This window comes from Microtus pennsylvanicus, chromosome 15 (genome assembly GCF_037038515.1).
Source record: "Microtus pennsylvanicus isolate mMicPen1 chromosome 15, mMicPen1.hap1, whole genome shotgun sequence".
In the NCBI taxonomy this organism is placed as follows: Eukaryota; Metazoa; Chordata; class Mammalia; order Rodentia; family Cricetidae; genus Microtus; species Microtus pennsylvanicus.
The window spans coordinates 36654861-36672112 of NC_134593.1; the positions used below are offsets into that span (position 1 = coordinate 36654861).

Sequence of the window (17252 nt, forward strand, 5' to 3'; positions counted from 1 at the left end):
TATGGAGGAAGGTATAAATTATGTTCCTGTTAGAACGAATTTCCAACTTTTTTTTTTTTGGACTAGACCTTGCTCCTCGATGTGGTATGCGTTTGCGATCTGCCAAGTCTTGGGGAGCAATCATTTTTGTTCAAATACAGTATCATCAAAAATGAATGGACATTTTTCAAAAAGCCTTTGACAGCTGCAACAGTGAAACAGTAAATCAACAGGATGATGAGAGCCTGAAAACACATAATACCTATAATAATCAGTGGAAGTGTTGCAGAAAGGAGAGAAAAATGAAACTTAGCTCAATTACACAGTGAGGCGACCCCCTTCAAAGTCAGCAGAGTGCACTGAGGTTATGCATATTGTTAAGGTTAATTGCATCTATTCAGGATGTATTTGAATCTGAAACAAAAGCTTAGGAGAAAAAAAAAGTAATCAAAAGGAACAGACAGCTTTGGAAGGTTCTATTCTCTATCAGAAAAATCAGCCGTGACGGCTCCTTTGTTCTGGGATGTTTGTAGTTTTCCCTCAAATGGAAAGATTAAAAAGCAGTCTATTAAAGGAATGCGGAAAAATGCAAGATATTTTTCATCATTAAAACAAAGGCTGGGGCAGGGTGTGGTGGCTCATATCTTAGCACTGGGAACACTGGGGCAAGAGGACCGTTAGTTAAAGTCCAATCTGGGCTATATAGATAGGAAGAGATCTTGTAAAGAAAGAAAGACAGACAGACAGACAGAAAGGAAGAAAGAAAAGACCTAGTATGTTCTTTAGTTCTATTGTGATAGTGACAAATATATTATTATTATTTTAATTTTTTTGCTTTTTTTGAGATAGGGTCTTGTATAGTCCAGGCTGTCCTTGAACTCCTCCAAACACAGGATCCTCCTGCCTCTCATGTGCTGGTATTAATCCTTTCCATAGTAATAACCACTTCCTCCAGACCATGAGACATTCCATATGAGAATATCCGCAGGCTTCTTAATGGTGCCCGTCATGAAAGGAAGAGGAATAGTCTGCAGAGATCAGTGAGATTCGTGACCAACTCTGAGATGAAGTGGAAATACGGAGGAATTCAATGACACAATTTTGAAATCTGAATATAACTAGGTAAATTCCTCGGGTATGATAATGTTTTATGTATAAGTAGGATAATATTTTTTCCTGAGGATATATGCTATAGTGTTTAGGGATTATGTACCATAACTCTGCAGCTTAATTTTATGATACACTCACACACACACACACACACACAAAACAAAAGAAGAGGTGAAAGAATAAACTTGTAAAGCCTCCAGAACTGACGCCTAGGGTAGAGAGAGGTGGTCTTTGTTAGACTAATATTGCTTGTTAGGCTTTATTTGTGTATGTGTGGGGTGAGGAGTAAAACCCATGCCTGGTGCACACTGGAAAACACTCTACCCCTGAGTTGAACTCCAACCCTAGCCCAAGGCTTTTAAAGAATTTAAAAATAAACAGTTGGGCTAGAGTAACTCTTGGTCACATCCTAAAGCTCATTTTATTTCTCTACTTCTTTTTTTCCCTTTCTCTTTTGGAACCCAGAGGCCTTAAAGAAAAGTTTGTCACAGAGCTGTGGACTTAAGGTTTTGCAGTTCACTGTAGGTCTATTATATTTCAATAAGAGAAGGAGCGGCGAAGGTCTGGGCTCAGAGTGTGCTGCCACTTGCAAGAGAATAGCATCAGCTAATCTTTAAAGATATCTTTCTCAGTACCATTTCGCTTCAAGCCGTGGGTCTTGTTACTTCTGTGATACATAGAAAAGAATCAAAAAACCATGACATACATGTTATGGGGAAGAGCCAGTCAGGACCACAGTTGTACAGTGAATTTAAAAAAAAAACTGTATACATTTATGGGAAAGGTACCAAAAGGGATTCATTCAGAGCAAGAGAAGGAGTTAGCCTAGTGATGGGGGAGGGTCTAGCACCTAAAACAGCCGTCATATATATTGTATGTAGGTATCAGTACTATGGGCAAAACTGATGTGGGAGTGTCATATATCAATCTGTTGATTTCATTGGCTAAGCAATAAAGGAACTGCCTCGGCCCATTTCATTGGTTAGAAGATAGGTGGGAGGAGTAGACAGAACAGAATGCCAGGAGGAAGAGGAAGTGAGGTCAGATTCCTCAGCTCTCCCCTCCTGAGCAGACGATTCAGAGAGACACCATGCTACCTGCTCCAGGGAAGACGCACGCTATGAAGCTCTGACCCAAGATGGACTTAGGCTAGAATCTTCCCGGTAAGACCGGTGCTCACAGATTGTTAGAGATGGGTTGATTGGGATATCAGAATTAGCCAGTAAGGGCTAGAGCTAAGGGCCAAGCAGTTTATAAAAGAATACAGTGTCTGTGTAATTATTTCGGGGCATAAGCTAGCCAGGCAGGGCAGGCAGCTAGGGTGTTTGGGGACGCAGCCCCTGCCGCCCATATTACTACACAAAACATAGCCCCTTCACAGATATTCTAAAACAAAGCTTTGTTTATGTTTTCCCTACAAAATATACCAGAAAGTAGCTAGTCTAGGACCGAGACAAATACTTGGTCATTATAGTGGAACACTGTTGCTTTCTTTTAATGAAAGAATTCATCCATATGTGTGCATGTATAGGTGTCTGTCTATCACATGTGTATAGATAGCCCTGGAAGATGAAAGAGGGCATCAGATTCCCCGGAACCGGGATTACAGGCAATTGGGAGCCACTGCATGTGAGGAGGCCAAGAATCAAAGCCACTTCTCTGGCTCCCGTTACTTTCTGATATCGTTTTAAAAATTATATTTATTACCGTGGTATGTTTATGTGGATATGGCGTGTGTGTATGATGTGGCACACACATGCCATGGCATATGTTTGGAGGTCAGGGATACTTTCGATAGTTTTCTTCTTCCGCAGGTGGATGACAGGAACCAAACTCAGGCTGTCAAGCACTTTTATCTCCAGATCCTTCTTTTTTTTGGACCCTAAAATTATTTGAAGCTAGTTTTTAACCTATGAAGTGGATAATTTTCTCTACTTTAGAAATAGAGCAACTCTGTAGTTTGCCCAAAGTCGTTAGTTAGGGAGTAGTGGGATGAGGTTCGAAGCCAGGCAATTGGACACTAGGTGACCATTAACATGGTAGCTTTGACGTCAGAGGGCAGACTAGCTATCTGAGCATCCGCACTCACCTCAACCCCTCCGGGAAGGGAACCGCAAACCAAAGCTTGGTCTGTCCACTTCCAGTGAAAAGCATGGTCTTAGAAATCTTTCTCAAGCTTCTGCTAATATGCCATTGTCCCAAATTAATCGTGTGGTCACGCTTAGCTATAGAGGTCGGAGACTACAGGCTTTTAGCCAGGCGCATTGTCAACCTGAATGGTTTGGGATTGCCGTTAGGAGGAAGGGAAAATGCACCTTGGCAGGGGCCAACATTTCTCCTAGTTTGAATGCAGAGGCGAATCAGGCAGAAGAGTGGAGACCAGTCACGTGACCTAGATCTTCGGCAAAGCCTTTCCCCAGTTTCCTGCTCTCGTCAACCTTTAACCTGAGCTTCTATTTTTTTTTTTTTTTTTGAGACAGGGTTTCTCTGTAGCTTTGGAACCTGTCCTGGAGCTAGCTGTGTAGACCAGGCTGGCCTCGAACTCACAGAGATCCGCTTGCCTCTGCCTCCCAAGTGCGGGGATTAAAGGCATGCACCACCACCGCCCAGCCTAACCTGAGCTTCTTGTTTTCTGTATTGTTTTGTTGTTGTTTTGAGGGGGAGTTTTGCTGTATTTCCTAATTAGTGTCGAAGTCCTAGTCTGAAGTGATCTTCCAGCCTCCTGAGGATCTGAGATTTAACTCACACACTACTGTGGCCAACTAATCCGGGCTGCTTGAGGTTGCCTCTCTAACTGGAACCTTGGCAGACAGGTGTACTCTTTCCAAGACAAAGACCCGCTGTGCCGACGGCAGATTAGTAGGGTATGGTGGCACATAACTGATATCCGGGCTCGGGAGATGCTGTGGCGGGGAAACTGAGAAGCCGAGGCCAGGCTGAGTTGCATCCTGATACCCTGATTCATAAAACCCAGAAAAGCCTAAATATAGCATGCTTTAGTTGCCAGCCAAACATACCAGGTGCCCAATGCTCTCAGCACACTGCCCTGCATCAGATCCAGGGCTAGACAGCTGTTGTGGGAAAGCTGCTGCGCATGCTCCAGGCTGTATTCAGAGGAGTGAAGTCTTTTGTCTCTGGCCAGGAATCTCATGTCTTCTGTGAGTGTCCGGGAAGTAAAAACAGGCTAGTGTACTACTTTGTAATAGTTGTATCAAAATCCCAGACCCGATACCCATGTTCTGAAGACACAAATTTCTTCTAATTTTTTTCCCGAGAAAGCAATTTTACAAATTTACCTATTAGTTGGTCCCAATCTCATCTTGGTTTTGGCTTCTCAGAAATGCAAGTTCTGTACAGTATTATTTTTTTTCATGGTGGTTCTTTGTATCTTTAGCGTCAATTGTTCTTGCTAGTTTTCTTTTTGTGTATAGTATTTATGGCGTATGCTTTTAAGGGAAGCAACATAACATCTCTTGTCCACCCTCTGCAGCTGTGCATTTTAACTATCCAGATTGCCTCAGCAAAAGCAATACTATAGGCGTCAAATATTTTACCAAACCATGAGCCTCTAGTAGGGTGTGTAGTTCTAACTTGTGTAAACTGGTCATCACTTGTCAAGACACAGGACTCCTAGGCCATGTATTTATGTGCATGCAAAACACCCACACACATAAAATAAAAGTGCAAAACGATAGTGAAAATAATAAGCTTCATATCTCCACACTGAAGGCCATACAACAAAACCAACATGGAAGTCCATAACCTTGTCTGGTGCCTTTCATCCCCTTAGTGATTCCCCTCTTTGTCAATTGTATCCAAGATGACAGATTTTCTTGAATTATGAAAAACAGTCCCTCGGGAAACTGAGGTTCACTTTTGGGGTTCTTGGTCTCATTAGTAGAAGAACTTAGAAATGAACTCAAAGGAAGCCCAGGGACAATGTTTCCAGAGTTTAAGAGAAAACCAGTGCAGGATATATAAAAATCTGGGCAATATCCAGGAGGATGGAGGGGAAGTCATGCTTGTCAAGTTAGGCATGGAATAGAAATGAGAGTTTATTAAAACAGGACCCAGATACTCAGGGGAGTGGACGTGAGGGAGGGAGTTGTTGAAAGAGCCCCCAAACCATCCAGGCACTGGATGCATGGTTATATACAGTCTCCCTCTCTTCCTGCTTGTGTGTTTAAGGCTTTGTTTAACACAGTATCTGCTCATGAGATGATGCATGGAGAGGAAGGGCTTCTAGTCTTACTCCAAAGACTTGGCACGTTAAGACTTCGCTTCTTTGCATGTGAATCTTGAGTGACCCTTTTTAGTTCCCGCTCTCCATCCCGGCATCAAGCCAGGTTTTGCCAGGGCAGGAAACTCCACACATCTACTCTTCAGCCTGAAGCCGTCTGGAATTCACTCATCTATCTCTTCCTGAATTCCTGCTATCCACTACACTGCTTTTTTCAATCAAACCGATCCTGGTCTTAATTAGAAATTTAAATTACATCTGGCATGGTTTGTAGACTCCAGGGGATAGATGTGTGTAATACCTTTGCTAGCCAATCTATTTTTCACAGCTTGCACGGAGCATTTTTTTTTTCTAGAGTGCTTATTGATAAGCTGTCGTGAGAATGGCACACAAGGGTACTTAGGAGATGCCCTGGTGTAAGTATCCGAGGGCCCTCAGAATGTAAACATGGCTTTCACATCTTTTTCCTCAAATCTTTTTTTTTTTTTAAATATGTGTACATGTGCTGAGAGAGAATGTGTGTGAACACACACAGATTTGGAGGCCAGGGGTGGCCACGTCTTCCTCAATTGTTTCTCTACTTTGTGTTTTGAGAAAGGGCCTATCACTGAACCTGGGGCTCACTGATGGCTCAGGCATCTGTCTGTCTACACTTCCTTCAGCCCTGGGTTTACCTCTCTGGACTGTTTACATAGATGCTGGGGATCCGAACTCACATCTTCATGCTTGCATACCGCCTCACCCTTCACTCGCCGAGCCATCTCCCCTGCCCCCCTCCCCCTTTTAAACGCGATACAGAAAAGACAATCGTCTTTGCTTTAGGCTGTTGTCTCCTGTGCCCTCCTCTGCTCTGTCGTACAGAACCGTGCTGTTGGAAATGGGAAACAATCTTACCAACAGATATATCATTAAATTTCAATGAGATAATTAGGGAAACCCATTTGCAAATATATATATTTGTTTCAGCAGCCAGGATGTTGCTCCATTAGGAAATGACCAGAATGCTAAATCGAGGTAGCTTGAGCTGCTCTGACCAGCGGCTCTGGAACCCACTGGTGGGAAGAACACTGTGAAGCTAAAATGGCAAAGGTCCGCTGTGGGTGGAAACTAATTGGTTGAGAACATTAATAAATTATACTTGCTATTCATGTCAGAGAAAGTTCAGAGAGAAGAGATGAATATTTTTGATCCATCAGGGCCTTGCACTCTGCCACACGATATTAAAAATAAAAAAGCATATCCTCAGACTTTAGCTCCTCTTCCTACTGCAAAAAAAAAGGAGAGCTAAAAGCTAAATCACTTGGCAATGCTTTCTTATATTAATATATTTTTGATTTGGCATTTCCAGCCAATAAATATTGCTGAGGCATTCTCTCCTAGAAAACGTGTATTACCAGGACCAATGTTAGGATTAGGCCGAAATGCTTTTGATTAAAATCCTTTATTTTCAGAGCTAGCTTATCCCCTCTCTTTTCCCCTCTCCACAGTGTCTATGTCCTAGCACCCACACACAGCATCTTGTGGTTCTGGCAGTGCTGTTCCCTGGACAGTTTCTCAGACCTGGAGCCAGAGAGAGAGCAAGATATAAACAATCCTACTGGGTCGCACCGTTTTCAGTGCGTTGAGTAGGAAGCCTTTTTTCTCTGACTCAGTTGCCTCATGTCTTCTGTGATTGAAGGCAGAGGCTACTGTACCATCATCAGACTTAATCAGATTAGATACTGTAAACTATAATCTTCTAGAAACAGAGCTCCCCCTTAACCCTCTGTGATAATTTGTACAAACAGACCGCCCGGCTTGGGAAATTCTCTGACATGTTCTCAGCAAACTCATTTGCCACGTCTTCTACTTCGCATTCTTCCTCCTTGATGTATACTGCTCTTTTGGCTTCTGCTCTTCTGGCTTCTTTGTGAGTCTCCTCTGCATGGGTCTCTGACTACCTAGGTCATCGTACCCTAGAGCTTGTTTAGATAGTTTTGTCGTTATGTCAGTTTCTTGAATAGTTTCTAACTAAAGCTTAAGGTCGGTGGAAGGGGTTGGTATCTGTCTGTGTTTGACACCTCTTCCATCCCCTGCTAAGTCTCTAGCATAGTAATTCTGGAATAGATGCTCAGAGAAGTGTTCACATTGTTTGGAAGCATTTCTAAGAGCTAAAGTTACAGGAAATTGGACCAGCTTGTATATTCATCAACACATGAAAGAACTAGGAGATGTATACACAATTCTCCTCTCCCCTTTTCATTCTACCCACGCTCAGGGTGGGTCATCCCTCCATAGTTAGCCCTCCCGGAAATGCCCTTATAGACTGGCCCAGGAGGCATTTCTCCTAGAAGGTTCTAATCCTGTAAAGATGAAGGTGCAGATTAACCAGTGCAAACATCAACCGGGAACTTATTTTTTGTTTTTTTTAAACAAACGCGTGTTATCGAGCCTCACTCCAGAGCCACTGAATCAGAAACTCTGCCCTTTAACAAGCCTGCCAACAAGCCCTCCAGGTGATTCTGATGTCTGGTAAAGGTTAAGAGCTGCAGATGAGCGGCACGAACGAATCCCCAGCCTCGACTGGACATCACAGTCCCGGCACAGAGGATGGCGCGGCAATTTCACAGTTGGCCTTTAAATCCGGTGCCTTGCAGTTCAGCTTTAAGACTGTAGAATGGCTTCACCATTGCACCACATGGAAGCTTCCAGATACCACTCATAGAATTGCAGCTCCCAAGCTCCTATGAAGTACTGGCAATTGGAGGAGTGAAAAAAAAAACCATGTTTTTCGGGGTGAAGAAAGACTATGTAACAGATAAGGGATTAATTTCCAGCGACGGTCTTTCTAATTCTGTATTCACAACATTGTATGCATGCTAGGCTACCCATGCACCATCTGCTGATACACATTAGGTAATTGGGCACCCAGCAGCCCCATTTGCATGCAAAGGTGGCTGTGCACCTCACATTACAAGTCTAAAATTAAGATCCAGGAAGAAGCAGGCGCGCAGCTAAGAAAATAATGAGATAAGGAAAAATGGCTTCAGTTATTCAGCACTTTTGGCCTCCACTGTTCCGCCTTTGCTGATTTGCCCCTGGAAATGGTGCATCCCAGGTGGAAGAGAGTCTTGTAAGAGCATCTAGGGTTTTGGTTTTGTTTTGTTTTAAACCTGTACTTATAAGATGGTTGCGTTTATCCACCCCATTTTCTCCCAAACTGCCCCCGTCTGTATGCTGCAGTCTGTTACTGTACTATATTTTTGCTTTCTGAAGTCTTCACGCTTTGGAGGGACCACGTGCATGGGCTCACAAAGAGCCACCCGAGCACAGACTCACAGCTGGGAATCGTGACGCTGTACTTCAGTTAGCCCATGAACCAGGCCCTGTGGCATAGGTCTGGAACACATACCTATGAAGCCTGCCTCTGCTCCTAAAGGTTCACCGTGTTTTAGATAGCTCGGTATTTCTGGTAACTCCACGAGAAATAGTCTCACTTACAAAAGAGTCTTGGGAGCTGGCTCGGCGGGTAAAAAGCTTGCTATGCAAGTATGAGGACCTGGTTTTGGATTCCCAGCACTCAGGGGGAAAAGTCCAGCATGGAGGGGTGTGGCTCTAACCCCAGAGCTACAAGGGAGGGGTGTGGAAGGAACAGAGATGGGGGTGTGTATGCTCTGGCGAGCCAGTCTAGTCAAAATAGAACTCCAGCTTTAGGGAGACATTCCATCTCAAAACATAAGGTGGCGAGAAGCAGAAGACACCAACGCCAATCTCGGGTCCTCACACACGCACGCCCAGGCAAGTGCACCAGTGTGGGCAATGGTGCACACGTGTCGGCACCTCACCTGCTAAAGAAAGAGCAAAGATAGAACTGAAAATAAGAAAGCTTTCCTCGAGTCTCACGTCCACAGTGTCCTTGTTTCTCTGGGCTCCTGATTATGTTCAACCTGTGTCCCCAGGGAAATGGGGAGCCCAGGGGAACGAGGCTCCCAAAAATCAAAACCTAAAACCATGAACCAGACTAGTGGGCTAGACACATGAGTCACAAAGAGGATGTGGCTGGATGGCCAAAGACTTGAACTCTTGTTTGTCTGCACAAAGAATGCAGCAGATGTCCCTGTGTTCCTTTTCCTCCTAAAGTGGGTCTACAAGAAGACGAAAATTGATCTTAAAGGGATTGACTCCTAGAGCGCCACCTAGAGGAGTGATGTCCTACAAGGACAGTCTACCAAGAACCAATGGTCTTGTAGTTCCACAGGAGCCAGTTGCCAATTGCTTTTCCTTTTTTATTTGGTCTTGTCCACCTGCTCTTCAACTAGACTGGAAGGCACCAGAGGACAGAGCAAGCGCCTAAGAAAGGCTATCTTCCCCAGTACCTGTCTGATGGTGTTAGAAGGAAGATGGGCTGATGTCTGATGGTGTTAGAAGGAAGATGGGCTGATGTCTGATGGTGTTAGGAGGAAGATGGGCTGGTGACTTAGACGCCTTAGAAATTTGTCATGATCGTAACCCCTGTTGTCCTCTTCCTCCCAGCGCAGGCATGTACACCCTGATTGCACCGAATGAGAGCCGCAGGCAGAAGATGCAGAGAGGTATGCACACGTATTCAACCAAGACTCAGAGTGCTTCTCATCTGCCTTATAATTTTTTAAAAGTATTTTTATTTTCTGATTTAGAGAGATTCATTGGATCTCACCAAGTTCTTAAAAAAACCTTTAGCAGTTTTAATTATACTTGAGCAATTATTCTATTGTTAACACTTCTAAATTTGTTTCTCTACATTAGTGACAGAAATCATGGAAAGAGTGAGTGTAAGTTTTAGATTTTTCTTGGGTTTAAAAGAATGTCACACCTGTTGTTACTATTTGCATCTGGTCCCTGCTTTATCAAGCAAGTTGGTGATATTTTAATAATACCAAGAATACTTTTGAAACAGACAAGCTATATATGGAAAAGGTCGTAAGCTAATTTATGCCTTTTCTGATATGTCCCATCCTTCCTTAACGGACTTTTCTCATTAGCCTCTGTATTGCCAAGCCTCTGTAACCGTCCATCTGCCCTCCGTGGTTTTATCTGTATCATCACTTTTTTGTTCTAGACAATAACCTGGAGGGCAGGGACCACATCTTAAGCTTTTGCTGTGTTTTTGTACTTCGGGCATGAGCCGCAGGTTTAGCCGAGGCACAGTAAATACAAATGCTGCTTCGCCAGGAGAGAGAACACTCATTTAGGTCACAAGGACATTGTGTTCCTGTGTACGGCAGGCTGTGCAGCTAGCTCTGGGAAGTCTGTGCTCTCCTTCATTAGGTGATTGGTAGGGGATTCAGTGACCAATGAGGGCGCAGTGGCACAGCCAGGAAAGTAGTTATCTCAAGGGACCACACTAGACGAGCATCAACCTTGGCGGTTGATGAGTCAGTATAGCAAATGACAGTGATCTGCCGTGACCATGGGTACCTCAGACATTTACCCAACAGAACCCCGAGGTTCCAACATCTTTCAGGCGTCCAGTTCAAATTTCTAAGAGGGATTTAAGAGTCAAAATTATCCGGGGTTTGGGAGTGTTTCAGAACTTTTCTTCGACTGTTTTGAAGTTTTTTATTAATGGTCTTTTGGGACAATCCAGTCTGAGAGATTAGGTTACTTGCTGGAGCAACAGACTAAACCTCCCGGGCGCCCCCTGCTGTCTCAAGCTCTGAACATTTGGTCAATGAAGAATACCAAGACTCAGAGCAGTGGTGCCAGGGCCGAGCCTCCCTCCTCAGAGCTGCAGCCAGCTTGGGAAACATTAAAAATAAAGCAAATATAGGCACCAGAATTATTTGGGGATGTATATTTACCTGGATCTTATTGACATATGAATATTCTAGTTTTTGTACACATTTGCTATAGAACATCTTTAGAAATAATTCATGAAGTTTTAAGGATGTCGGCATTAGAGGGAAAACTATATTTCTCTGTGTTAGGAGGAGTTTAGCTGTTGTTCAAATTTGTTCCTTCTATGCAGACACTTGGTAAATGCCATGGGGTGGGCCCAGCATTCCTGGGGACGGGGGCGCTGAGAGTTACCATCTTTTCTTGGACATCTTGTCTTCCCATTCTGGAAACTCATTGCTCTTTGCTAGTAGTTTTGATGTTTTGGAATGACCAGGTTTCTTTGCAAATTCTAACATCGATGACTTGCTATTTCTCACCTGGTTAGTTGCTGAGAAAGAACTGGCAGACCTGGAGAAGTGGAAGCAGCAGAACAGGGCAAAACCAGTCTACTCGGTGCCGCAACGGCTGGGTAAGTGGCGAACGGAAAGCCGGAAAGCCGGAGGAGCCAGTAGTGAGGGTCCCTCGCAGATCCTGCCTTTCTTCACATGTGAAGGCCCGCCTCATCTGCCTTCCTTCATACGCTAAGGCCCGCCTCATCTGCCTTCCTTCATACGCGAAGGCTTGTTCTGTGGGTGCACCCCCAGAGACGGGAGACACCTGACAGGAGACATTTAAATGTGCAGGGAGGTTGTTTCTGGCTTTCAGCAAAGGAGCAAACGCATCTGCCACAGTTGTGTGAGAATAAAGTGATGGCTTAATTGGCAAATAATTTAGAGCTTCTTAGATGATCAGCTCTGAAGAAAGCTTACCTGGGGCGCTGCGCGGGCCCTGTCACAGCACAGTCTGGACGCGGGGAGAAGCCACGACAGCACGTTCATCCTGGCACTTAGATGCTAATGTGACGAAAATGAAGGGAGAGTCAATCGGGAAAGCAAAATGAGAGCTATCTGGGGACCCAGCTGTGGGTTTTCCTGCTAGGGTTGGGGGTATTTGAGTTGGCAGAGCAGGTGCTGCCAGTGTGATGGGTTGTCAAGACCCCTAGCATGGGGTTACAGACCTCTAGAGGGGATACCCCCCCAATTGGAGTCATTTGCTTGCTGTCTTGACTTCTCTTCACAGCCAAAGATAAAGTTGGCACAGTACCAGTTAATATAAAGATACCTTGAGTTCGAAGCCACCCACTGTCATAATAGCCCTAAAGATTTAAGGAAAAAAGCAATGTAATTTGGAAATCTCTTAATGAGTGAAAGTGATAGAACTATAGAACTAAATAGAATATTTACCTTTAGCAGAATAAGCCAGATTTGAGGAACCCAGTCCAAACCCATCCTCCTGAGCAGTCTTTCCCATTATATGAAAAATAAGAAATTGTACGTTTTTCCCCCCCTTTGTCTTTTGAGATAGTCTTGTTCACAGTAATCAGTGCTCAGTGCTAGGCACGGGCCAGGCTTGGTCACCTCCAGGATGACTTTAGTTGTGTACTCTTTCATGAGATCCACAGTAGAGGTGAAGACAACACTGTCCCATCCTTTCTCCTCCAGCTCAGGAAGACAGGCCATCCGAGATGCAGCCGCTTCTTTCTCTGAGACGGAGTCTCGTGGTCCAGGCTAGTCTTCAGCCCATGAACATCTTGCCCCTATCTCCCTAGTATTGGGATTGCAGGCTTGCGACTCTGTGGTCAGCATCAGCCGCGTCTTCTTGAGGACCTATCTGACTGTGGACTTATGCCTCGAGGCTCAGTTTCTCAGCGTCTTCTTTGCTCCCAGTACTGTATGCTGATGGTGATTTTCATTAAGCACCTCCATCATCTCCATCATCTTAGCGTAAAACGTTTCTTTCTCAAACACAAACACAGAGGAGTTGGAATGTAGAAAGGCATCCTTGCTCGGCTTGCATCCTGCCTTATGCAAACTCTTTTACAGCCTGAAGGGGTTTCTAGAGCTGATTCTTCCTTCTGGATCTTTCTCCGGGGGCTGGGTACCTCCTCACTCTGGAATTTGGAGAACTTGGTTGATACCTGTTGTTTTGCAGCCTATACAGAAAATGAGCAAGATCTCAGTGTGCGCCTGTCTGCTCTGTGAAGTTGTTCTAGTTAGAGTTTCTAATGCTACAAAAAAAAAAAAAAAAAAAAACAAAAACAAAATAAACCCCAAAAACACCCCGAACAAAAAGCAAGCTGGGGAGGAAAGGATTTATTCAGCTTACATTTCCACATTGCTGCTCCTCACCAAAGGAAGTCGGGGCAGGAACTCAAGTAGGGTGGGAACCTGGAGGCAGGAGCTGATGCAGAGGCCATGGAGGGGTGCTGCTTACTGGCTTGCTTCCCCCGCTTACTCAGCCAGGTTTTGTTTGTTTGTTTTGTTTTGCCTTTTTTTTTTTTTTGATTTTTCGAGACGGTTTCTCTGTAGCTTTTTGGTTCCTGTCCTGGAACTAGCTCTTTTAGACCAGGCTGGCCTCGAACTCACAGAGATCCGCCTGCCTCTGCCTCCCAAGTGCTGGGATTAAAGGCGTGCACCATCACCGCCCTGCCCATTGCCTTTTTTTTTTTTTTGAGATGGGGTTTCTCTGTGTGACACTCCTGACTGTCTTGGAACTTGCCTTATAGACCTTATATTCTTGGGTGCGTGGTCAGATCTCCCGGAATTGGAGTTATAGCCTGCCAGCTGTTGGCTGTGGTGTGGGTACTTGAAGGAGAACCCACATCCTCTGCAGCAACAGCCAGGGCTCTTAACTACTGAGCCATCTCTCTAGCCCGTGAAAGGAGTCCTTTGAATGTAAAGACCAACCTTGTATAAACACTGAGAGATCACTAAATGATGCTTTCTGGCCCCAGATGACTCTGGTTTAATAGTGAGAGCAAACAAATCATTAGAAGTCTTTGTTTTTGTCTTGAATACAAAAACAAACAAACAAATAAATAGGCAGTAAATGGCATGATGAACTAGCAATTCCTAGCTAGCATATTTTCATTATACTTTAAGACTAAAGGACTAGAATAAATGATTTCAGAGTACTCTGCCCTAAAGGGAAGATATACCACACTCCTCCCAAGGCTCAGAGATCATTGCAGAAGAGGAGGCAAAGGAGCATAAGAATTGAAGTCTGTGGATAACTACAAGGAAACATTATTTTCTGGACACAGCAGTGAAGCTGCACACACAAACTCAAAGAGGTCAGGACAGTATATACAAGACCTTTGTAAGTCCAATCCAGACTGTACTACCAGGGTTTCTCTTTTGGGTCACCAACCAGCTCCCAAATCATGACACAGAGGCTTATTAGTAGTTATGAATGCCCAGCCTTATCTTAACTCTTATTTTAATCTATTTCTCTTTATCTATACTTTGCTTTGGGACTTTTACCCCCCCCCCACTTTCTTACTGTCCTCTTTCCTATTTCTCAGTCTGACTGGTGGCTGCCTGGCTTCTGATCTGGGGTAGGTCTCTCTCTGTCTCCCTTGTTCTCTCCTCCTCCTTCTCTCCCATTTATTCTCTCTGTCTACCAGTCCTGCCTATCCCTCTCCTCCCTATTGGCCATTCAGCTTTTTATTAGACCAACCAGGTGCCTTAGTCAGGCAAGGTGAAATAAATGCAACACATGTTTACATGATTAAACAAATGCAGCATGAGAAAATGTAACACATCTGTACATCACTAACAAAGGCAGCAGAAAAAAAATCACATCTTTACGTAGTTAAAATAATATTTCACAATACCCAATCAAGTATCAGTATGGAGAGGGGAGTTAGGCACACAATTCTGCCCTAACCATGGAGCCACTAGCAATTGTTAGCTGCTGGGAGGTGGGCGGGGGGGTGTTCTCTAAGCATGCACTTTTTAGTATGTTGACTGCTCTCTAGTGAGAGACCACGCACCCAAGAATATACGGGCAGCCCAAATTGGTCTTGAAGAATTTAAAAATTAAGTAGGATGCAATGTTGAGTGGGTAGAGAAGATGGGTGTATCTGTGAAGAGTTGGGGAAGGGGGGGGGATGAATATGACTCAAACAGACCGTATGAAACGCTCCAAGAACTAACAAAAATACTGAGAAAAACGTGATTTAGAGAGAGTCCATATGTCTGCAGTGTTGAGAATCCTGAGGATTTCAGAGGTTTCCTTGAACACAGGGCAGTAGAGGAAGGAGGAGAAAAGAAATGACACATTATTGGTCATTGTCTTTACTGAGGTAAGGAATGGTCATACTGAAGCAGGAGGAATGTTCCGGAATTCTCAGTACAAGCGTATTGCTTAATGTCTAGTGCGGCCCTTCAGATATGGTTTCAATCTAGGCAAAACCTTTAACATTTACTGATTGAAAACCCTAGCATTATCATCCTTTAAAGAAGAAGGCCTCATCTTTCCACCCATCTGTTATCTTTCAAGGGACCACAGCTCAGAGACCTTTGGCTGTGTTCTCATGTCCAGGGGTATGAAGCTGTTAGACTCCCACACATTAATTAGCACTCGGCAGCTGGCATTTCAGCTCAATGCTCCTGTGTTACCTCCATGGCTTATGTATTTATTATTTATTTTCATTAGGTGGAAGCCAGACTGAGTCTGAAGTCAGGCAGAAACAACAGCTCCAACAGATGCGATCTAAATACCAGCAAAAGGTCAGAATCCATTCCTTCTAGTTTAATTCAGCAACAAATTTCAGTACCAACATTTCCACATAACCATGAAATAACACGGGGACCCAAGATATAAAACCTTCAAATCAATTGCAAGATATAATTCTCCAAATAAAAAAAAAGTGCCGGAAAGAGAGAAATAAAAAGGAAAGTAGCTAGAATTCTTACCCAAGTCACACATGCTAAGCATGACCTTTGCTTTAAGGTAGTCCTTTGAATTAGCTATGTATTAATTATAGTTTAAGAGTACTGTTTTCATGCCCAGAATATGGTTTTGTTTATTCCAAGCAGTACAAAAAATGATTTAAGACAGCCAGTGATTTTTTTACAATAAATATTATGATTTTTATAATTCAGAAAATTAGGAAACTATCAGCTTTCTCCTCCCGTGTGCATGGATGGGTACAGACACACACACACACACACACATACACACAGACACACACATACACACACATACACACACATACACACATACACACATACACACACATACACACACATACACACATACATACACATATACATACACACACACACAAACACACACACACTCACACACATACACACACATACGCACACATACACACACATACACATACGCACACACACACACATACACACACACAAACACACACACACGCACACACACATATACACACACATACACACACACAGAATGAAAATGAGAGCAAGACAGAGCAAGAGAGCGAGAGAGAGAGAGAGAGAGAATGTACTCGAGATATAGATAGACAGACAGACAGCCTCATGAAGAAACACTGAGATTCTCAGGCAGGATGCGGCCTGGCCAGTCTCTGAGTGGCTTAAAGTAACAGCCTATAATCATGGTGAGGTATAACACAAACAATACTGTAATTTGCCTTTCATCATAATTTTGTGTTCCAGAGTTCAGACTGAAAAATGGTAACTGTTTTTTTTTTCTCTGTCATCTCAATACAATTTAGCTAAAGAGAGATGAATCTATTCGACTTAGGAAGGAAGCTGAGGAAGCTGAGCTCCGACAAATGAAGGCAATCCAGAGGGAGAAGGTAAGCAGGCGGGGGCGTGGTTAGCTGACGTTTGCTGAGGTCAGGCTCTCTTCTAGACACTGGGCAGGCAGTACTCATTTAGCCCTCCCTGTGATCTGAGAACGTGGCTATTACCCAATTGCGCAAATGAAGAAATGACAGAGAGAGGAAAGGGAAGGTGCCCAGCAACCCACAGCTCTGATTAGAATCACTGGGTTTCACATCCCAACATGGTGGCCTCAGGGCTGGGTTTCTGAGTCACCACACCCACCATCTGTCTTACCTCTTGACGGCAAAGCAACAAGTGAGAGAGAGAGAGAGAGAGAGAGAGAGAGAGAGAGAGAGAGAGAGAGAGAGAGAGAGAGTCAGTGGCCCACTGCTATATTTCTCTCCAAAGGTAGAGTTTCCAGGGTGAGCACGGTGAGGGTGAATGCAGCCCTCTTACCCTGAGAGGAAGAGCATCCGCTG

At 44.0% G+C, this 17252-nt stretch overlaps 1 protein-coding gene across 3 annotated transcripts in view; it reads left to right on the plus strand.

Moving 5' to 3' along the window:
• Nucleotides 1-17252, plus strand: part of Epsti1 (epithelial stromal interaction 1) — a 98217-nt gene that overhangs the window by 9151 nt on the left and 71814 nt on the right. For all 3 annotated transcript variants that reach the window (XM_075949713.1, XM_075949715.1, XM_075949712.1), the window contains exons 2-5: nucleotides 9842-9900; nucleotides 11511-11594; nucleotides 15665-15738; nucleotides 16722-16805. In XM_075949713.1, coding sequence (XP_075805828.1) covers nucleotides 9842-9900; nucleotides 11511-11594; nucleotides 15665-15738; nucleotides 16722-16805 — 301 coding nt within the window. The remainder of the gene's footprint in view (nucleotides 1-9841; nucleotides 9901-11510; nucleotides 11595-15664; nucleotides 15739-16721; nucleotides 16806-17252) is intronic.